Here is a 24,639-nt window from a genome sequence, read left to right on the forward strand (position 1 = left end):
GTGAAGTCGGGATAAAGTGAAATCTCGGAGTCCTCAAATTGCAGTGTTTTTTAGCCCTTGCCAGCCTGAGGGCAGTGTCCCTGTCACGGTAATTAGGTAGCTTAGCGATTATGGGGGGAGGTGGTGCTACGGGGCACGGGCGAGGGCCCAGCGAGCGGTGTGCTCGTTCCACCACGAACATTGGTGAGAACACCACCTCACCCAGAAGGGTGGTGAGGAGTCTTTCCACAAACGTCTCCATAGTGCTAGTCTGCGTGGTTTCTGGAAGGTCCGTGAAGCGGAGGTTACAGCGCCGTGAGCGGGCTTCCAAATCCTCCATCTTGTCTTCAAGGGCTTGCATGATCTTATCCAGTTTCCTGTGTCCCGAGTCCAGTTCCGTCTGAGATTCCTCTACTACAGTTATCCTTCTCTCCGACATGTCAGGAAGTCAGCTAGCTGCTGCGATCTGTGACACACCAATCCGCGGCCCCACTTGGTTTATTTAGGACTGCCAAGCAACCCCTACTTTCAAGCCCAGGGCATCAACAGTGAGACTCTCAGTGTCCTTTTCAGGGCTGCGCAGTCCGTACTCAGCAGCAGGGCCCACCACACGGGAAGGGGGCGGTCTGTCCAACCCAGAGGCTCCCTGGCAAACCGTGCCGATACCCCCACAGCGTGAGCCCCTCTCTGTACCTCGAGCCTGTGTCTGTGTCCCTCAACACAGTGGTGGCTCCAATGTCTATCGGGAGTGCACACCCAGATGGCGCCAACTTACTGTGCAGGCCCCTCGGACTCCTACACGCTTCACTCCTCTTGGCGTTATTGCGACCTCACCCGAGGGCTCCCGCCGCAGCCAGTCACGATCCTCCGTCTTCTGGGGCAAGTGCACTGTGCTCCGGTCCCTCTCTGGTAGTCTCTTTCCTGTTTCCTCACCACTGCGTCTATAGGGGCACCTGGGACCTCCTAGCAATATTGCCGGAAGGTCCACGCGTCGCAGGGGCGAAGCGGCGCTCTTCGCGCTACCTTCCCCCTGTCACCACATAGAAGACGCCCCCGCGCCCACATCGCCTTACTTTCCAGGCCTAAATGTGTGATTTGCAGCGTTTCCCCGAAGGACTTCTTCAGACTTGAGGTTTCACCTCCGTAGCGCTATTACCCATTCTGCCAGTTTCTAAAGTCTCTAGACATCCCTACATAAGGAGCACATCAAGAACAGACGCAAGATTCTATTTGTGTTTGTTTAATTGATTGGACCCCTCCTGAGGCGGAAGCTGGGAGGTAAATTGCTGTGTAACTCTGCTGAATACAAACAAGCGTGTGGTTTCATTGAATTTTAAAAGCGGCGAATTTTAAAAATATATTTGCACATCCCCATAGCATTTATTATTATTCGGTTAGTTATTCCCTTTCCCCTGCACTTAGGCGGTCACAGCCGATCTTAGGGCTGAGCACCGAGTCCGGGAGAATATTCCCAACAGCGGACATCTTGGGTGGGAGGCGGCAGCATTGTCAGAGCTCTAGACATCCCTACATAAGGAGACGGGTGTTATCCGCGTAGCGGACGCGTTTAGTGGGCGCGCCGCAGTAGCGACGGAGTCGCGCCAGATTCCAGCCCGTCTGTGCCCGTCCTCGCATCGGATGAGCTAGGACGAGTTTAGGACCATGGCCCAGTTTCCATTACTATATGATGAGCATAATCAGGTAACATCTTTTTTTAGAAATATGAGTACGGAAAGACACGCACACACCCATAAAATATAACTCCGAGCAGTTGCGGGCTCCTTGTTAACCACATGCAGCCCACTGCACTTAGGTCGAAAAAAGGCAGTATGTCCAAATTGTAATTTCCTTATAACCCCAGTAGAGACCAAAGCTATGGAAAGTAGAGATAGAACGAAGACGTATCTTGAGTCCAACTCAAAAACTTTCTCTTTTTTGAGTTTGAACTGTCGTTCTCTACCAAAACACAAAATGGAAATTTTTAACTTACTGATAGATGAAGAACCTGACGCCTTGTTCCTAACGGAAACATGGCTCCAGGAAAGTTCAGGACCGGAAACCGCCGAAGCCCTCCCAGATCAGTATGCCATTCTAAGACTAGATCGTAAAAATCAGTTGGGTGGAGGGATTGACATTATTTTTAAGAAAGACTAACTGTGAATTCACTAAATTATCTTTACCCTGGCTGTGAAGCAGGCACTTTTAAACTCACTCTCGCCCCCAATTATACACTATCAGGCGCACTCATATCGTCCACCAGGGATAGCGACAAATTGGGTAGCAAGCCTCCCTGAATTTGTTAGTCCTTTGGTTATGAAGACGGCTAATTTTACTATTATTGGTGATATGAACCTTCATTTAGACAATTTGAATTGTCTAAAAGCTGCAGAATTCTTAGCTGACCTGGCATCCCTCAATTTAACCTTGAGGAATACTGGACCAACACATAGTGCCGGACATTTTCTTGATCCGATCTTTTCAAACATTAATGATATGGTCACCTCCCCTGCTTTACCCATTCCTTGGTCAGACCATTATCATCAAATTTTCAATTCAAATTGTGTTGTCAAATAAAGGGTACACATCTATGCAAACTCAATTTATTAGAAATTGGAAGAAACTAGATAAACACTTTAAATACCTTTCTTGACACACACACACCTTGCTCCAAGTCATCGGTCCAAAACTTGTCTGGGACAGTCCAAAAATGGCTCATGACGGCCATTGATGCATGCCTACCGAAAACTAAACTAAAATGCAAAAATCATCGATCCCCTGCTCCATGGTTTAATGATATATTGAAACAAGAAAAAACTAGTTGCAAAAATTCAGAATGCAGGTGGAGAAAGACTTATTCTCCAGAAGCCAAAAAAGAATATAAAATCAAATTAGCCAAATACCAAGTGCTCTGTAGTAAAGCCAGAGTGGACTTTACATGTACTACCATTACCGAGGCTCTAAATCAATCAAAAACACTCTTTAAAATGGTGAAAGAGCTAGCTGGCTCAAAAACAGTACAAACTCCGCCAGATTTAAGTAAACACCAATGTGATTTATTAGCTGCATTCTTTGTCAATAAAGTAGATACAATTTACCAAGGAATAGAACAAGCTCAGAATCAGGCTAACACGACTTCCCCTAATTCATCGACTGATGCACTAAGTAGTCATATCGATAAACGGCTTCCCTATGCCCCTATTAACGTACTTGAAAGTTGGCCTGTGCTTAGCACTGATACGGGGTAGTGGTGGGGATAGAATCAACGATCCTCAAGTTTACGCGCTCAGTTATACATGAAACAGTTATGCTTCTTCACAAATTTTTCTTTATTTGTGTGTTTTTTACAACCAATTCTTCATTCATTGGTACATCCGATTATTTCATATTCGTTTCTTTGCGAACATAATGTACTCCTTATGTCGCCATTTTAACAGTTAACTTGCATTTATCATCACCCAATGCATTTCGGGTCATAAACCTCGACCCTTCGTCAGGGGTCTGTGGACAAGGGATAAGACAGGACCAAAATTAGTTGCTGCCACAAGTGTCATAATGTCTAGATAAGGTAGTTGACAAAAGCGTGAAAAACGGAGAAACAGAAACGTAGAGAAAGTTTTGAGCAGAGTCTGGAGGGTGGGGAGGTCAGTACGTGCATTGCTAAGCAAACGGCGGTGCATAACAAACAGAAGTGTAACTCCAAATGGACGTGGTAAGAAACCCAGTGCTCTTTAAAAATTACGAGTGTGTACACCAAAGTCCCAAGCAGTAATATCACAAAAACTTACGGAAAAGCGGCAAAAGCCGTCGCCTTGATCAAGTCTCGGTAAACCTCGGCGTGTAATGGTTAGTGCGGAGAGCGTTTAACACAGGGTCATGTGATCGGCAAAACCACCAATACGAGAACGGAAAAGAGAAAGCCCAATAGGAATGAAGTATAGAAAAACGTGTACAGCCGAAAGACTCTGATCATGTGATATGAGTGTGAAGGCTTCATTAGGGAAGCGGGTGGCAAAACGTAAACACAAATGTCAAAAACACGATAATAGATTATACAACAATAGTGGAAATAAAATATATCACATAATTGACGGACCGAATAGGTCAAAGACGAAAATGCTGTTGGTCTTTTAAAGAAAACATGAATGTTCCACACGGTCATTCATCCCGAAGGGGTGTGTCGAATTCAGTTTTTTAATCCAATGGAATTCTGATCGTAATCTTTGTTTCAGTGGATCCATGTCAGGGCGTTGTGGGAGAATTTCCAGAACCGTGAATTTAAGTTGGGATATCTGGTGTCTGGCTTCATTCCAGTGATTAGCTAGGGATGATTTCATGTTAGACTGACGGATATTGCTTTTGTGTTCAGTAATGCGTATTTTTATTTTTCGCTCAGTTTGGCCAACATAAACTTTCCCACAAGGGCATTTGATGGCATAAATGCAATTAGTAGTGTCACAGGTGCTTGTGTGTTTGAGTTCAATGGGATAGCCTTTAGTTGGATGAGTGAAAGTTTTTCCTAACATGACATTATTGCAATGAATGCAATTCATGCACTTGAGCATTCCTTTCCAATTGGCGTTGACTTTCTTGCGTGTTTTTAGAAGTTCTTGTAAGTTCTTCGATCTCTGGAACGCAAATGTGACCTTGTCACTGAATAGGTCTTTAAGGTCAGGTTCAGATTGAATTAGGTGCCAATGTTTGTTGACAATTCCCTTGATTTTATTAGATTCTGTAGAAAATTTAAGTACACACACTGTCTTTTTCTCATCAGTTTTTACTTGAGCTTGTAGTAATGAGTTCCGTTCTAATTTGTTTACTTTTTCCAAAGCTTTGGATATTATGTTTTCTGGATATCCTCTTTCTTGATATCTCATTGCTTGGTCATTCAGGGCAATCTGTAAATCAGTGTCACAAGATGTGATCCGTTTCAACCTGATGAATTGCGACGTAGGCAGGTGTTTCTTCAAAGAATCTGGGTGGAAACTCTGAAAGAGCAAGCTGGTGTTTCTATCGGTTGGCTTTTTGTAGACTTTAGTGCTGATGGTGTTGTTGTTTACCATTACTTGTACATCCAAAAATGAAATAGATTCTTTCTCAATGTTATGAGTAAATTTGATGCGTGCATTCTTGGTGTTGAGAGTGTGAATGTTCAACTCTAATCGTTCTTTTGAGCCTTGCCATATGACAAAAATGTCATCGATGTAACGTTTGAAGATTGTTAGTCCATCCATCCAGTCAGGATTTTGTAGAATATGATCAGTTTCAAATTTCTGCATAAAAATATTCGCATATGAGGGGGCCCCCCCAAAACCCATGGATGTACCGTTACATTGGTTAAAAAATTGTCCTTGCCATTCAAAATAGCTGTGATATAGAGCGAATTGCATGAGTTCTAAGATGAACACTCTTTGAGATTCTTCTAAGTCACTATTCAATAGGCTCCATTCTAGAGCTTCAATGCCCTCACTGTGAGGGATGGATGTATAAAGAGCCGTGACGTCAATAGTGCACAACCAATACGAGAAATCTTTTTGTAGTGATACTGAACTCAGTAAGTTTAGGAAAGTTGAGGTGTCCTTGATGTAGGTGACACTTTTTTGAACGATAGGTTGTAGAAATTTGTCAATGAATTTGCCAATTGGTTCTGAGATTGACCCACAGGCAGAGACGATGGGTCTGAAAGGTGGATTCACTGGGTCTTTGTGGATTTTCGGCAACATGTATAGTTGCGGTCTCCTTGGAAATTTCATCATGAAAAATGTATGGGTTTTTTTATTGATCCAATTCATGGTTAAGGCATGATCAATTATGTTTTGTAGAGTTTGTTGGTATTCTCTTGTGGGATCACTCTCGAGTGGGAGATAGATGTCTTGATTATTAACGTGTAGATTCACACTGTTGATATAGAAAGACGTGTCCATTACAATTAATGCTCCTCCCTTGTCTGCTTTCTGAAAGGTTAACTTCTCTTCCAGACTTAGATTTTTTAAGGTGTTCCATTCTTTTGGTGACAGATTTGGTTTCTTAGGTTTATTGAAAGGTATCTTTTGAACTTCAGTGGTTACGGACCTTTCGAAGGCGTCAATGGTTTTGTGTGAAAACGGTGCACAGAAGGAACTTTGAGGTCTGAAATCTTTATCCCACGTGTCAATGGGTTGTGGTTCTTGTGCGTCTTTAAAGAAATACCTCAGTTTAAGATTTCTGAAAAATTTAAACAGAGCGATTTCTGTTTCTGCTGCATTTGACCTGTAGGTGGGTACGAAGGTGGTACCTTTGTTCAAAAGGTTGGTTTGTGCCTTGGTTAGTTGTTTCGAAGAGATGTTGATGATTAAGTTGTTTTCGACAGCTGGCTCCGTGTCCTTTTGGCTATTTCCTCCTCGGTTTCTTTTACTCCTTCTTGTGGTGGGGCGTTTGCTGCCGGGCTTACATCTAAAAAAGCCGGTTGGTTTTGGCCTGTTTTGCTAGTGGACGGTTTTGTAGATTTATCCGTTGTCCCTACAGGTGGTCTGGTTTGTGAAATTTCAGAATCTGAAACAACGCTTTCTTGAGAAGAAGTGGTGGCTGTTTTTTGAGTTGATTGTTGAGGTTGCCATTTTTTCTGGTTATATATCTCAGCCCACGTGTATACCTCTTCCAATTTATAATCTAACGTGTCTCGTCGATATTTCCTCACTTTTCTTTCATTGACCTCTTTTGCGTAGCGTTCTAGTTTTTTATTGATGTCTTCTAAAGTTTTGTCTAGGTCTGGGATTGCATTCATTTGTGTCTTTAGTGCGTTGATCTCTTCCTCGATTTCTGTAAGTGCTTTGGAGAGTTCCTCCACGATTAATAGAATTAGATCTAATGAGCATTTGTTTAAAATTTGGTACCATTTCTCGATAAATTTCTTATTATTTTTACACAGCATTGGTTTGAGCGCTATTCTAAGTCCTCGCGGTATTCTTTGGTTCTTGTGATAGTGAATGAGGGTGGTTGCATGCAACCTTTGATTTATTTCCTTCTTACTGATATATTCAAATTGTTTGAGCAGTTGGGCTGTTGTGGTTTTTTGTGGAGCAAATTTGATGGTCTCCTGAATTAACCCATAGATTTCCTTCGCGGCTTCCGCCGTGTATACAAGAGTCTCTGCCTTGTTGGTGGTAACGCTATATCGTCGAGTTGCATTTTGTGCAGGTGGTGCAAAAGGGATAGGGTAGACTTATAGAATCAATAGACTTATAGAATCAATGAGAACCAGTACGAGCACTGATACGGTCATTGAGCTACTTGGTTCCATCTAATCAGGATCGCCCAATGACCCTCTCCTATGTTCAGTGCTTAAACAACTTAATAAAAAGTCTATGGCTATAATCACAGACCTTCTAAATGCATCTCTTCAGGAAGAATATGTGCCAAGTGAATGGAAACACGCCATGATTCATCCTTTATTAGGGCTCGCCTACGACGAACGTGCTGAAAGCGCGTTCTCACAAGCGAGAACTATAGTCGTCGTCTCAGCAGTCTGAGACCGATGAAGGGAGACAAGACCTGGACGCGCGCAGCGTTTCCCCATAGGATAACGCTGTGCGAGCGGCCAGGTCTTCTCTCCACAGCATGGCAGGAAAGGATCAGATCGCGTCGAGCGCCTCTCTGGAATGCAGGCGGAGTCTGCAGAGAGGCGCACGGCGCTGATAAGCAGGCTGGTTCTTTGTGTAAGTCAGCGTTGTCCTTTTATAATTTGTTCACTTATATCTTTACTACTCCTATTGCGAAGCGCTCTGCCGCCTTCGGGCAAAGTCTGCGATACACAAACACGCATAAATAAATAAACAATTACCGCGCATCTAGTAGAGTAACGTGCAACATCTAACCCGCCAGCCCTCGCAACGAGCTGGGCGTCTGTGGAATCCCCCCTGCTGACCCTCTCATCCGCAAGGCTGCTCAGTCTCTCCCTCCGTCTCTCGGACACCAGGGGCTTAAGGCCCCTTCCTTGGAGATGCTTTTTTGGCCTCCTTCCATGGGACAACACTGTACACTACATATGCTAAAATAAACAATACTCTCTTCTGATGGGTTTATGTGGCTAACTTGTTTTTTTTTTTGCTTTGTGTGTATCTAAATTTCACTCGGTCCGTTTGCTTTGGGTGGATAGAACACATCAGCCGTTAAGATCTTGGCAGTCGGGTGAAGGAGAAGTAAAGCTGTAGTGGATAGCGCCCGGACACAGGCCACACGCAGTGAGACGTCATAGCTGTAGAAGCAGAATGGCTTATGGCATCCACCCGTAATTAGCCCCTCGGATGAGACACAGCGCCTGGAAGGTGAGCAGTGGTCCGATCAGGCTGGAGCGCGAACCCGCGATACATGTACGCCAGACAGTAGACTACCCGCCTACAGACCACAGAGAGGACGGCCTTGAAAAACTGAACACCGGAGCACAGGTGACACAAGCCCGAGCGGACGGTCATCACAAGGTGCACACCTACTCTTACCCACCTCTTCTTTTCCTCCTCCAACTGAAAGACTTGTGCCATGTGGAACCAGGTGGCAGGTTAGGCCTAGACCACGGGGTACAGCGGTAGGGGGGAAGCCACAGCCGGCTCCCTGTAGGTGGAAGGCTCGTATTCAACTGGCCGTGATTCTTCGAGCGTTGCACACTGTGACACGGGACCTGTAGATAACGTACCGGCTAATCTTAAGCACTGCACCACCATGTCCTGAAAGCAGCGCGATACCAGCAGAGCAACCGATGACCCGGTCGGGCCTGCTCTCTTTTTGCCTTGCTGCCCGGTGAGTGGGGCATTGACCCACTGTTGCATTAAGTAAAGACTGCCCTACTGCTACCCGACAGCCAGTATGCCTGGGGCGGTCAGCCAGGTGCGTGCCCAGGAGTCTGGCAGCCAGCTGTGCTGTATGCCCGAGGTCTCACTGTAAAGCTGCAAGTCCAGGTATGACGACCAGCTGGATCTTCACAGTCTGGTCCTTGACCAGGAGTCTGACAGCCAGTTGTACTGTCAGCCGAATCCGTGCCCAGGAGTCTGACAGCCAGCAGCTTCGCTGAATGCCCAGGACCTCACAACCGGGTGCGTTCCAGGAGTCTGACATCTAGTTGCGCTGTATGATTGGGGGCCTCAGACGGCTGCTTGTGCATAGAAGTCTGACAGCCAGCTGTGCCATATGCGCGGGCCTCACAGCGGCTGCGTGTGTGCGAGGAGTCTGACAGCTGTTCTGTGCTGTATGATTGGGGGGCTTGTAGCCGGCTGATTGCAGGAGTGCCCTCACATCTGGAAATCCCAAAGGAGTCACACAACCGCACAACACCACAACCCCACACACACAACCACACACACACACACCCAAATGCACACAACCACACCCACATAAGCACACAACCACACACACCCACACACAGACCTCAACCACACACACAACCTCAACCACACACACAACCTCAACCACACACACAACCTCAACCACACACACACACAACCTCAACCACACACACACACAACCTCAACCACACACACACAACCTCAACCACACACACACACAACCTCAACCACACACACACACAACCTCAACCACACACACACACAACCTCAACCACACACACACACAACCTCAACCACACACACACACAACCTCAACCACACACACACAACCTCAACCACACACACACACAACCTCAACCACACACACACACACAACCTCAACCACACACACAACCTCAACCACACACACAACCTCAACCACACACACACACATCCTCAACCACACACACACACATCCTCAACCACACACACACACAACCTCAACCACACACACACACAACCTCAACCACACACACACACAACCTCAACCACACACACACACAACCTCAACCACACACACACACAACCTCAACCACACACACACACAACCTCAACCACACACACAACCTCAACCACACACACAACCTCAACCACACACACAACCTCAACCACACACACAACCTCAACCACACACACAACCTCAACCACACACACACACAACCTCAACCACACACACACACAACCTCAACCACACACACACACAACCTCAACCACACACACACACAACCTCAACCACACACACACACAACCTCAACCACACACACACACAACCTCAACCACACACACACACCTCAACCACACACACAACCTCAACCACACACACACACAACCTCAACCACACACACACACAACCTCAACCACACACACACATCCTCAACCACACACACACACATCCTCAACCACACACACACACAACCTCAACCACACACACAACCTCAACCACACACACACACAACCTCAACCACACACACACACAACCTCAACCACACACACAACCTCAACCACACACACAACCTCAACCACACACACAACCTCAACCACACACACAACCTCAACCACACACACAACCTCAACCACACACACAACCTCAACCACACACACAACCTCAACCACACACACACAACCTCAACCACACACACAACCTCAACCACACACACAACCTCAACCACACACACAACCTCAACCACACATACAAAACCACAACCACACATACAACCACACACCCACAACCACATCATCAGTGCACACTTTCACCAGGCACAGACACCATCCGTCGTCAGTGCACACTTTCACCGGGCACAAACACCACCAGCTGTCAGTGCACGCTTCCACCAGGCACACACCACCAGATGTCAGTGCACGCTTTCACTAGGCACACACACACCACAAGCCGTCAGTGCACGCTTTCACCAGGCACACACCACCAGCCGTCAGTGCACACTTCCACCAGGCACACACCACCAGCCGGAAGTGCACTCCTCCACCAGGCACACACCCCACCAGCGCACAATTTCTACAGGCACACACACCTCCAGCCATCGGTGCACACATCAATTGTTAACGCATCCACAATTAACTATTGTAGCAATTGCAGTATGGCGCACTTTACTTTTAAATATATTCATCTAAAGCTCAGCATGCCACCATTGCTACTAAAATAAATACACTTTTTTTGGCCTACAATTTATAGACTTTTGTTGCAATTGGTGTTGCAATATTTAGCAATGCCAATAGCTCAAACTTAATTAATGCGAGACCTATTGCATTGCAAATGCTTGTTAAAGAAGGCTGGAGCTGATCCAAACTTGCCCGCTAATTTTCGACCGATCTCTCTGCTACCTATATTTGCAAAAATACTTGAAAAGGATGTACATCGTGCTCTAACCGAATTTATTACAGCCCAAGACCTACTTCCCCCCCAACAGTCAGGCTTTCGTTCAGGTTTCTCTACGGAGACAACCTTACTTGGTGTTACAGAGAACATTCGATCTATGTTGGACAAAGGTGAAACGGTGGCACTAGTGTTATTGGACCTTAGTGCCGCATTTGACACGGTATCTCATACGGTGTTAATGCGGACATTATATTCTATGTTTTAAGTCCCAAGTTTTGGATTTTTGATATCTAGGCACCTTTAAACCCACCACCCAGGGGGGGTTAGAACTCACTCAGACTGGGTCCGAGTGCGGGTTCAAGAGGGTTGGAGCCTTTTCTGTTCAACCATGCAGGGGTAATGGATTAAGCCGCCTTCTAAAGGCTTTGATTGGGAGGCCAGTCAACTAGCCCTTGAAGTCACTCTGGTAGTCCTGGGTTCAAAAAGTGGAACAGAGCTCAAACAGTAGGGCAGGCATCTAAGGGTTCAAGGCAAGCTCCATGCAGCACCGCAGACCTTCCAGGTGCAGCAAAGTAATCCGAACTTCCTTCCGCAGGTCCAGAAAGGGAACTAAAGAGTGGGCCTGAGGGTCCTATTTAATACCTGATGCCTTCTTTAAAGTAGGAGAAGTTTATAAAGAATGTTCTTTGAAGTTCTTGAGGTTTCCTTTTCAAACTCACCAAGTGTGAGCTAAATTACAGGTAAGAGAATGTCAGGCTCCAGTTTCTATTCATTCCACCTTTGTTCCCTGTGAGACTGCCAAAAAGTACTGCTACCTCTGCTTCGATCACAACACAAGCAAAGCCAACAGATTTGACACTCATACTCAAGCACTGAAAAAAGCAACAAATAATACCTGCTGCGGAGTGAAACCACAAAAAAGGACTTTTATGCAATGCATGAATGAGTTAAAGATTCAAATGCGTGATAACAGTGTACTTTCCAGATGTAAAATAGTCCATCATGCAAAGCAATGGATCAATGTATTCAACTGTGCCAAGTATCCCCAATGCGTTTCGGACCCCTATTGGTCCTTCGTCAGAGGGTATTCATGGCCATAGATTATTCTGTGCATCCGGAACGGATTACAGAACACAGAGGGTGCACAAAGGAATTAGGGTACACGTACCCCCCCCTGATAAAGGACCAACGGGGTCTTAAAAGCTTTTTTCTTTTTTTAAAGAGTTTTATATAGCCCAAACTTGACCCGAATCGGGGATCAGAGCGCTTTACATAGCATTGGTTGCATTACATTAGGCATGGGGAGATTAAGTGATTCGCCCAGAATCACAGGATGCTCAGCATCATTGCCGAGACTAACCCAGTTCCCCGCATTCGAGGTCGACCGCCCCAGCCGTTAGGCCAACTCCTCTCCCCTGCATTGGAATGTATGAATACACTGATTGTACTGATCTGTACCTAGGCACAGATCAAATAAGTATATGGCTTCAACAGCAACAAATCATGGATGAATACTTATCAGTTTGGCAGGACAAACTTAGTTTAAGATGGACGAGAATGGAATAAGAGGGAGATCCTATGTGGTACAAAACAAGTAGTGCACCTGGGGAGAGCGATCTGGGGAGGATATGTGAATAGACCTTTCTAGTACTGCCATACCCTAACTCCGGTCATGGGTGTGACTGGCCAGTGCTGTTTTCAGAGATTGCTTGGCAGTTTCTCAAAAGACAATTAGACTATTGTTTTTCAAGAGGACAAGGCAACTGCACTAACGCATTTACAAGCCTCTCTTAGATAGACTGCACTGGCTCATTATCACATTTCAAAGGAAATAATGTTATCCTTTTCTAGGCCAGCCCAAAAAGTAAATATTTTGCAGAAGCGGTCTAAGGAAAGTACAATTCAACACTCAGGACAAGTAAGGATTATTTTCTACGCAATTCAAAACAGGTCTTTTCAAAACAGCTAAATTAGGAAAGGTTACCAAAGCAAGTAAAGAGACAGAAATTGTGAGAATACGTTAAAAGGCTATTGAAAACAGCATTAACATACAGTTCACCTCCCAAACTTAATTTGTGATAAGACTGCACATACACCATTAGTTAGAACAATTCCCTAATGGGAAAGTACTTATTATATATGTTGACAAGTGAAGGCAACAAATATCCAGCAATAAAAAAAAGAAAGGCCATAGCATACAAAACTAAAAATGCTGCAGGGACCCAGAAAGGGCTCAGGCATGTTTTGCGGAGTTCAATTTAAGAATAAAATCTCACCTTCTGGAGCGTGATCGTCTCGGCGGCTCCCATTCATGCTGGTGGTGCTCTCTGCCATTTCGATCCCGACTCTGGGATCTCCTGCGCCTCTTCCATGTGTGGTTTCGGTGACTTTCCTGCTCCGGTGACCAGTACCTCTTATTGTGATGCATCTAAAATAGAAAGAAACCACATGATATCCAAAGCACAATGGGATTTACAAATGACTACAAAAACAGAAGTAGGTTTTTGTTAACCTATGCTTTAGTGATTCTATTTAAAGAATCATAATACAATAGCTAAAAATGTGCCAATCAAGGTTGTTATCTTAAAGCAATAAATATCTAATATAGAAACAAGAAAGATTATGAAAAGTTCGTCAAAAATATCAATTAAAGTACACTAAAACAAAGTTACCATCCCTCTGTAGGTCAACATAAGATTTAAAAAGCTCCCACATAATATATGAACAAAAGCTAGAATAATATTGATCACCTTTACATGGTACGAGAATAAAGTATTTACCTACTCCCTCTACTCCAGTTTAGTTTTGCGTTTAATCATCCTGCCGCACCAAAAATAGGAAACCACGATTGCGTTGATCAGTACTGAATCGGTTCCACAACACAATACATAGCTTCATAGTAGATAGTTAACACCTCTATAGGTCTAAAACAATAAAATAAGTCTCATTCAGAAAGGATTGCACTGCCAACATAAATACTGTACTAGCGTGTTTAATTCTGCATTAAATTTAGTAGAATGCACTCATAAAGAGGTTTTTCTGTATATGCACGCAGTGAAGCAAAAAAGGCCGAACACTCCTACAGCATTAGAATCTTGCACCATTATGCCAAAGCTAAACATCCATGGCTCCCAATTCCCTCTATGACACCTATGTAAATTCTGCTCTTTGCTCACATATTCTAAAAACTAATACAATGTACATTGATTACCATGCATTGTACAGCACCCGTTACCTACATGTGTTAACCTATGTTCCAGCACTCAACATGAGCCTATACACAAATGAAGAAAGAACAAACAAATTTCCGATAAAAACACTTATAAGAACAAGTGCCTTCCGAAAATAAAGACTAGTGTTAGTCAGTCAGTCAAATATCTTTATTTCGGTTAGTTAAAACCATAAAAGCAATACAGAGTTCATTATTTAAAGAAATCCATACAACATACAAGAATAAAATTACAATTAAACAAATATACACCTGATTGCAGTTCCTATGTGCGTTCATTTAAAAACAATTTAAAAATAATTTAATTTAAAAAGATTAGATACAGAGGATAGATACTAAACAGCCTAGAATCGCATAAGGCACCAATTCCCAATATACTTGGCACGATTCCCCAGAACGTATATGACAAAATATCAGCCTTGATGGTTATTTGTCTGGGAAAGTCTTGTTTTATTTAATCGAGCTGCTGCTACCAAAAAACTAGCTACACCATATGTGACCTGCACGGAGAAAAGCATTTGCAGGTGTAAGAGTGCAGGCCTCACCTGAACAAAGTTTAGGTCTTTCAGGATTGGAAACCAGAATTTTTTACGGGCCACCAAATAGTGTCGCAAAACATCACTAAATGAAGCGTGTCCTGTGTAGAAAAGCTATCACAGGGTGGGGTATTTTCTGGAATCTCCCATTTTGTATAGGCTCCAAGCACGAGATGAATGAGGTTGAACCTAAACCTTAGTAAAAGAAAACAATGGTATGGTTTTGTTACAAATTTTAGGTAACGTTCCATAGCTGGGGAGGTAGAAAGTTGATATAATGTCCTCACCATTGGTTTACTAAGTTCAACCTCTTCCCTCTCTGTCTCCAACACATTTCGGAAATGCAACTTGACCCACCTTACATCCTCTTTCTTGAGGCCCTGTGGTGAAGAATACATGTCCGGACGCCCCAGCCTCGCGCATGCCGCTCTAACATACGCCAACCAGGGTATGCTGTCCGCTTTATCCAGGGCCATACAATCTTTGAGTATGCGGTGATTCAACGTAATCTCCTCGTTTGTCCAAGTTTTAACCCAGCATAGCAGCGGGGCCATTTTTAGGAGATCAGTGATGTAACCCAAGCCCACTTCACTATGGATTGAATATGTAGGAGATGACTTTGGGAGTGACAACAGACCTCGTATGAAATGGTTTTCTATAATTTGGATGCCTGGGGATGAAACATAACCCCAGATATCTGCCCCCTACGATGCAATTGCTACACATTTGGATTTATAAATACGAATCATGGCCTCCATAGGTCTCGAACCAAGTCTTTTAGAAAAGTTCATGAGGGCTGTAGTAGATCTAGCAACTCCATTTCCCTTCAGTTTCAACTGGGGACCCCAACTTCCTCTTTCGTATAAAGTGACACCTAAATAACAAAAGAAAGGTACCCTCGAGATGGATGTTTCGTTGCAACTAAAGGTTTTAAGCTTCATGTTTTTCTTGCGTGAGCCAGTTACCATGACATGGGATTTTGCTTTGTTGATCTTTAGATCCATGGCTTCCATAAAAGATACAAAATCGTCTAACAGTCTTTGTAGGCCAGAAACCTGTGCGAGCTATAAGGACGGCGTCGTCCGCGTATAGGAGGACCGGAATGGGAGACCCTCCCATACGTGGCACGTCCAGGGTAGCTACATTCAGGGATTTACCCAGGGAATTGATGTAGAGTGTAAATAGGAGAGGGGCCAGGATGCAACCTTGTCTGACCCCTCTCCCTGATCTAAATTTCTCGGTACACCTGCCTTCCCTTGTTACCCTGACAGAAGCGAACAAGTTCTGATGGAGATCGTGCAGAAAATTAACCAAAGTAGTGTCCAAACCCAGGTCCCGCAAAATAAGCCATAGTTTTGAGCGATTAACCAAATCAACGGCGTAGGATAAATCCATGAAACCTAAATATAAAAGCCCCTCCTTCACCACGGTGTATTTACTAATAATAAGGTGAAGGTTTAAGCATTGGTCCATGGTCCCCCTATGTGCTCTGAAACCATACTGCAGGTTGGAGAGAACCCCACTCTACTCAAGCCAATCCCCAAGTCTTTGTAAGATGACTCTGCCCAAGATCTTGACGGCAGAGTCCAACAAGGAGATTAGCCTGTAGCAGGCAGGATCCCCCCTGTTCCCCTTCTTGAAAATAGGAACAATGATAGAGGTGGACCAGGAAGATGGGAAGCCGGCCGATGGTATCGCATTAAAAACATTTGTTAGTATTTTTGACCAAAATTGCAGATACTGAATGTAAAGATCGACAGGGACCCCATCAGGTCCAGGGGCCTTACGTTTACTTGTGTTTTTAATCGCCCTTTCCACCTCAGAGATGTTAAATTCCATGTTCATGTTGTTTGGAGCAGGGGCACTAACTGAAGAGATAGAAACCGTGGTTTCATAGATTTGTTTAAAGTGGTGAAGCCATCTATCATCTTCGATCACACAGTCCATGTCTGTTTTCCCATCCTCTGTAAAAAAAGGCTGATTAACAATGGCCCAAAATTTTTTGCTGTCTCTCAGTACATCTGTTGTTAATAAACTGTCCCAAGCTTCCTCCTTAATTTTAGACTTACACTTGGCAAGTGCAGATTTGTATTCCTTTCGGAGGTGTGCCACTAATGTCCTATCTCTGGGTCTCTGTTTAAGTGCTTTCAACAGGGCACTATGCGTTTGCGAGCATTCTTTATCGAACCATTTGTGAATGTTCTTATTGCCTTGCGCACCATTCCTAGACTCCAGGTTCTTAGAAATCCTTGCGCATATCTCGACATAGGCGGCCAAGACATCGGTGCCCAAGGAAGTGGGATCTAAGCAGACTGCCATATTTGCCTCAGTTTCCTGTGCTAATGTATGGAAGAAATGTTCGGGGACAATCTTCTCCCACTTTATCCTCCTACCCTGGTCCTTAGTTGACAGATCTCTAGGAGCTACCGCACCAGACTCTCTACCATTCAGGAAACAATCTAGGTCCAACGTTAATAGGACGGGGTTATGGTCGCTAAAGGTGGCAGTCACGACCCTGTATTCCCGTGCCTTTACTAAAACTCCCGCTGATACGAAGATGTAGTCAATGACGGTGTTTGCGTCTCTCCCAATAAATGTGGGCGCTCTGATCTCGTTATTTCCATGGCCTAATTCAAATAAGTTTAAGTTAGCAAGAAAGGTCTCGAGCCCCTCACCCTCCTTAGTATGTTCAAAGTGGGGAATGCCCTCGACCGGTGATCCCCCGTATCTGTCATTATAACAATCCCCCTCATAGGGGTGGATATCAAAATCACCCAGGATAACCATCTCTGAGACGGAAGTGCAATCGTGTCTGTAGACTGACAAAAAATCTAACAGGGAAGTCAGATGCTCATTCACAGAAAAACCCTCCCTAGAATTATAGAAGTTAATAAACAAAAAGGTATGAGAGTCCGAGATAGTCCACTCAATTATTAATGTATTCATGGGCGCTGGATCTATTTTTTTTTAAAAACCCCGCCAAATTCAATGAAAACAGTGTGAGTAGGCCACCCTTGGCTCTCCCTCTTGCGCCCGAGACTGCTGGGGTAAAAAAGCTATGAAAGCCGTCCAATGAGAAACTAGTTGATGTATCCCATGTTTCTTGGAATGCCAAGATGTCGTGTTGTTTAACAAACCCCTGCCAGATGGGGTCTGAAGCCTTAGCAGTTAATCCCGCCACATTCCAGGTGAGGATTTTACAGGTTGGCTTGTTGGAATTAGGCGGGTTATGCGTCCCCCTACTCTCAACAACTACACAGCCCTTATCAGAGATTGGAGTTAAATTTAAATTCTGCGAGTCCAGAGAACTAGTTTCCTTTAACAGTTGGGTGGAAGTCAACCCAGTCCGTGGATGACAGACATTCATAACGATTAGCAGTTGGAAAGTTGTAAAAGTTATCTTGCCCATTTACGAACTGGTGATGATAATGGGGTTGAGTGTTTTTTGGCCCTGCAAAGAAACCTCTTTGGCGCGGTCTGCCGCCTCTTCCTCTAACCAGGTTCCATTCCACGCCCCCCCCCTCCTCCCAGCCATAGGGTTGCGTTTCCCATGGGGGGTTAAATCTCTGTCTGGGTTTTGAGACTTGTGGTCCCTTTAGCCAACTCCATCTGTTGTCTACTTGGTTTCCTGGTAGGTAGAAATAGGAGAGCGTTTCCTGGTAGGTAGAAATAGGAGAGCTAGCTATGCACAGAGGCAGAATTAAGAAGCCAAGCTATATAACGAGAAATGACATCACACAACAACTCAAGTGTCCATCCAGAATGTAAACGCATTGAAACTTAAAACAAGCATTTACAATGCAATGGTCTCTGCATTATTAAAGGTAGAGCTATTGGCATTGCTCATGATTTTTTTTTTTTAAATCATAAATAAATGGCATTGTCATTTACAATGCCAATAGCTTAATAACTGGCAAATGCATGACCTATTGCATTTACACCCACGCCAAGCCACACACACAAAGCCACCCACACACATACAGCCACACACACCCAGAGCCCCACACACACACACACACACCCAGAGCCCCACACACACCCAGAGCCCCACACACACACACACACCCAGAGCCCCACACACACACACACACCCAGAGCCCCACACACACACACCCAGAGCCCCACACACACACACCCAGAGCCCCACACACACACACCCAGAGCCCCACACACACACACACCCAGAGCCCCCCCACACACACACACCCAGAGCCCCCACACACACACACCCAGAGCCCCCACACACACACACACCCAGAGCCCCCACACACACACACACACCCAGAGCCCCCACACACACACACACACACAGAGCCACACACACACACAGAGCCACACACACACACACAGAGCCACACACACACACACAGAGCCACACACACACACACAGAGCCACACACACACACACAGAGCCACACACACACACACAGAGCCACACACACACACCCCCAGAGCCCCACACACACACCCCCAGAGCCCCACACACACACCCCCAGAGCCACACACACACACACCCCCAGAGCCACACACACACACACCCCCAGAGCCACACACACACACACCCCCAGAGCCCCACACACACACCCCCAGAGCCCCACACACACACACCCAGAGCCCCACACACACACACCCAGAGCCCCACACACACACACCCAGAGCCCCCCCCCACACACACACCCAGAGCCACACACACACACCCCCAGAGCCCCCCACACACACACACACACACACACACCCAGAGCCACACACACCCACCCACCCAGAGCCACACACACACACACCCACCCACCCAGAGCCACACACACACACACACACCCACCCAGAGCCACACACACACACACACACCCACCCAGAGCCACACACACCCCCAGAGCCACACACACACACACACACACCCCCACACACACAGAGCCACACACACACCCCCCGAGCCACACACACACCCCCCGAGCCACACACACACCCCCCAGAGCCCCACACACACCCAGAGCCACACACACACCCAGAGCCACACACACACCCAGAGCCACACACACACACACCCAGAGCCCCCCCACACACACACACCCAGAGCCACACACACACACACCCCCAGAGCCCCCCACACACACACACACCCACACCCAGAGCCACACACACCCACCCACCCAGAGCCACACACACACACACCCACCCACCCAGAGCCACACACACACACACACACCCACCCAGAGCCACACACACACACACACACCCACCCAGAGCCACACACACACACACACACACCCACCCAGAGCCACACACACCCCCAGAGCCACACACACACACACACACCCCCACACACACAGAGCCACACACACACCCCCCGAGCCACACACACACCCCCCGAGCCACACACACACCCCCCAGAGCCCCACACACACCCAGAGCCACACACACACCCAGAGCCACACACACACCCAGAGCCACACACACACCCCCCAGAGCCACACACACACCCCCCAGAGCCACACACACACACACCCAGAGCCACACACACACACCCAGAGCCACACACACCCAGAGCCACACACACACACCCAGAGCCACACACACACACCCAGAGCCACACACACACACCCAGAGCCACACACACACACCCAGAGCCACACACACACACCCAGAGCCACACACACACACCCAGAGTCACATACACACACCCAGAGTCACATACACACACACACACACACACACACACACCCAGCGCCACACACACACACCCAGAGCCACACACACACACCCAGAGCCACACACACACACCCAGAGCCACACACACACACACCCAGAGCCACACACACACACACACCCAGAGTCACTTACACACACACACCCAGAGTCACACACACACACACACACACACACACACACAAGAGAGCAGGCACAGCCAGGGGGCAGGGAAGCAAGCACAGTCAGGGGGCAGGGAAGCAAGCACAGCCAGGGGGGCAGGGAAGCAAGCACAGCCAGGGGGGCAGGGAAGCAAGCACAGCCAGGGGGGCAGGGAAGCAAGCACAGCCAGGGGGGCAGGGAAGCAAGCACAGCCAGGGGGGCAGGGAAGCAAGCACAGCCAGGGGGGCAGGGAAGCAAGCACAGCCAGGGGGGCAGGGAAGCAAGCACAGCCAGGGGGCAGGGAAGCAAGCACAGCCAGGGGGCAGGGAAGCAAGCACGCCAGGGGGCAGGGAAGCAAGCACAGCCAGGGGGGCAGGGAAGCAAGCACAGCCAGGGGGGCAGGGAAGCAAGCACAGCCAGGGGGGCAGGGAAGCAAGCACAGCCAGGGGGCAGGGAAGCAAGCACAGCCAGGGGGCAGGGAAGCAAGCACGCCAGGGGGGGCAGGGAAGCAAGCACAGACAGGGGGCAGGGAAGCAAGCACAGACAGGGGGCAGGGGAGCAAGCACAGACAGGGGGCAGGGGAGCAAGCACAGGCAGGGGAGCAAGCACAGACAGGGGGCAGGGGAGCAAGCACAGACAGGGGGCTGGGAAGCAAGCACAGACAGGGGGCTGGGAAGCAAGCACAGCCAGGGGCAGAGAAGCAAGCACAGCCAGGGGCAGAGAAGCAAGCACAGCCAGGGGCAGAGAAGCAAGCACAGCCAGGGGCAGAGAAGCAAGCACAGCCAGGGGGGGGGGCTGTATTCCTTAGCGCACAGATGCATGAATGAGTGACTCACTGTTTGGATGTGTTTTGAAGACAGCCTGTGTGCAGGACTGTATGGGTGTGTGTATGGGTGTGTTAGTGAGTGAATGACTGTCAATAGTATCTTTATGAGTAACTGCATATGTTTTAAACTAGTATATGTGAGTATTGATGTATATAAAGGAGTATACGTGAGAGTGAGAGATTGGAAGAGTTCCTGTATAAATAAGTATGTGTTTCTATTAATGATTGTTTAATAGAGTAAGTATGTGTATGTTTCTGTAGAAGAAAGTGTAGTGGTGTGTGTGTGTATAGCAGTATATGCAAATAAATGGATGTTTGATAGTTTTTTTGCATGTGTGAGTAACTCTATGGATGAGTGTCGTCTCGTCATCCTGCTTCAACAAACTCCAGAAAAGATTTCAGCGCATTTAGAACGCTCTGCACGACTCATCCTGGACATCCCATGTCACAGCCACATCTCGGCCCATCTGAAAGACCTGCACTGGCTCCCCGTCAGCAAGAGAATCGCATTTAGGCTCCTCACCCACGCACACAAGGCTCTCCACGACATGCGCCCTAAATACCTCAACAGTCGCCTCACGTTCTACACGCCCACCCGCCAGCTCCGATCCGCCAGCCTCGCACTCGCCTTCGTCCCACGAATTCGCAAATCCACCGCCGGAAGATCCTTCTCCTACCTGGGGGGCAAGACAATTAACTCCCTCCCCACCCACCTACGGCTGACCCAGGACCATCTCTCCTTCAGGAAACAACTCAAGACCTGGTTGTTCGAGCAGTAGCGACCCCCCCTCCTCCCCTACTCCAGCGCCTTGAGACCCTAGCGGGTGAGTAGTGCGCTTTACAAATTTTGCTGATTGATGGATTGTGCAACAGGATGTATAGGTGTATGAGTACATATGATGAGTGAGTACATGTATGAGTGACTATATACAACTGTTGGTGAATGAGTGGATGTGTATGTAGAATTGGATTTTCCGAATAGGTTGTTGTAACTGGTATTGGTATCTCCATTTTTTTGAAAATGTTAGTTTCTCTTTTTGAATGTGTGCATCAAAGGTTATTCTAGGGTGAGAGGAGGTCTGCCACTCTTTCACAAGGATGAGGTCATCAGTGATGTCATGAGTGATGTCACTGACCATGTCATGAGTGATGTAATATGTGACATCAGCAGTGCATTGCGGGCGCGCAAGTTAGTTAGCTGATCTAACTATAACGGGGAAAACTCAATTGTTTTGTAGGAATGCCCAGCTAACTATAACATGTTGGAAACCTATGGTTTTTTTAATTAATTTCTAAAGTTTTTTAAATGTCAATTCCTAACTATAACATGTGTGAAACCTATGGTTTTTTTCTGTGAATTTCTAAGGTTTTTTAAATGCTAATTCCGAACTATAACATGTGTGAAACCTATGGTTTTTTCAGTGAATTTAAAAGGTTTTGTAAATGACAATTTTTTTAATGTATTGCTATTTTTTGTTTATACTGATTTACTACATTGTTTTAAACAATTTAGATTTTTTTTTAATTACATTATATATTTTTAATATAAAGTGAAAAAATGTGTTTAAAAATATTAAAATTGTAATATATTTTTTATATATATATTTTTTTTAATTTATATATATTTTATATAGCAGGCAATGATATCCTATGGAAGGAAATTCAAGTTACTGGCAAGTACGGTTAAAATTACTTTTCAGGATCAGTACAGGGTTGAAAGATTAAGCACTGAGGTCTCTCTTGATAACAGGCGAGTAAATCGGAATTCGTAGTTCGGCTGATTTTTGAGGAATTTTTTAAAGTTCCAAAACTCCACACTTAGAAGAATTTCCAAGTGAAACCAGTCAATGTTAGCCTATGGAGGGAAATTCAAGTTACTGTAAGTATGGTTAGAATTACTTTACAGGATCAGTAGTGGGCTGAAAGATGCAGCACTGATGTCTCTCCTGATAACAGGTGAGTAAATTGGAATTCGTAGTTCGCCTGATTTGAGAGGAACATTTTGCTCAATAGTGTAGGAAGGGGGCGGGGTCTGAGGTGACATGTGTGCCTCGTTTTAAGTTGGGGAATTCATTCTTATTCAATCCTGAGTTCCCCTGTGGGCCAACTAGCCCACCAGGTACCTCCAGTATGCGCGAGGGAGCTGCGTTGCAGAGGTGTTCAGAGGCAACGCCCCCTTTTTACAACACACTGCAACGCAGCTCCGTGGCGCTTACTGGAGGTACCTGGTGGGCTAGTTGGCCCATTAGGGACCTCTGGATTGAAGAGGAATTAATTCCCCAACTTAAAACGTGCCACAGGGCATGTTTGCACGCATCACCTCAAGCCCCGCCCCCTACCTTCACCACTGTGCAAACACGCCCCGTAGTGCGTTAGTTGGGGGATTAAGACCCCTTCTATACTGGAGGTCCCTGGGGGCCAACTAGCCCACCAGGAACCTCCAGTATGCACCAGGGGCTGTGTTGCAGACAGGTGTAAAAAGGGCCGTGGCCTCATTACTCTTCTCTGCAACGCAGCCCCCTCGTGCGTTTGCAGAGGGGGGGGGGGGAACTAATTCCCCTTGAATACTGGGAGTCAACTAGCCCACCAGGAACCTCCAGTATGCGCCAGGGGGCTGCGTTACAGAGAGGTGTAAAAAGGGGTGTGGCCTCTTTACACGTCTCTGCAAGGCAGCCCCCTGGCGCGTTTGCAGAGGGAGAACTAATTCCCCTTGAATACTGGGGATCCCTGGGGGCCAACTAGCCCACCAGGAACCTCCAGTATGCGCCAGGGGGCTGCGTTGCAGAGAGGTGTAAGAAGGGGCGTGGCCTCACATATCCTTGTGGAACTCCCTGAGCAGGCCTAGGTGGTCAGGGTCTTTCTACCCTGCCCTCTTTGCGTCTTTTGCGCACTTTTTTATCACTTTTCTTGTACCTCAGTTCTACCCAGACACAAGATGGCTGCCAACACTTCCTGCTTTGGAGTGTTGACAGTTTTCAGCCAATTAGGATGCAGCTCGTGCTCGTAATGGTTCCCGTACTGTCCTCGGACGGTACGCATAC

At 46.5% G+C, this 24,639-nt stretch overlaps 1 protein-coding gene across 2 annotated transcripts in view; it reads right to left on the minus strand.

Moving 5' to 3' along the window:
* CLK3 (CDC like kinase 3) overlaps positions 1-24,639 on the minus strand; it is a 372,256-nt gene that overhangs the window by 288,375 nt on the left and 59,242 nt on the right. The window contains exons 1-2 of one of the 2 annotated variants that reach the window (XM_086959345.1): positions 13,944-14,087; positions 13,440-13,591 (exon numbers count right to left, since the gene is read on the minus strand). In XM_086959345.1, the coding sequence (XP_086815471.1) occupies positions 13,440-13,591 (152 nt within the window). In that variant the 5' untranslated portion in view covers positions 13,944-14,087. Of the gene's footprint in view, positions 1-13,439; positions 13,592-13,943; positions 14,088-24,639 lie in introns of those variants that run through there. The other variant, XM_086959344.1, reaches the window with a different exon arrangement.

The sequence above is a fragment of the Lissotriton vulgaris genome, chromosome 2_2 (genome assembly GCF_964263255.1).
Source record: "Lissotriton vulgaris chromosome 2_2, aLisVul1.2, whole genome shotgun sequence".
NCBI lineage: Eukaryota > Metazoa > Chordata > Amphibia > Caudata > Salamandridae > Lissotriton > Lissotriton vulgaris.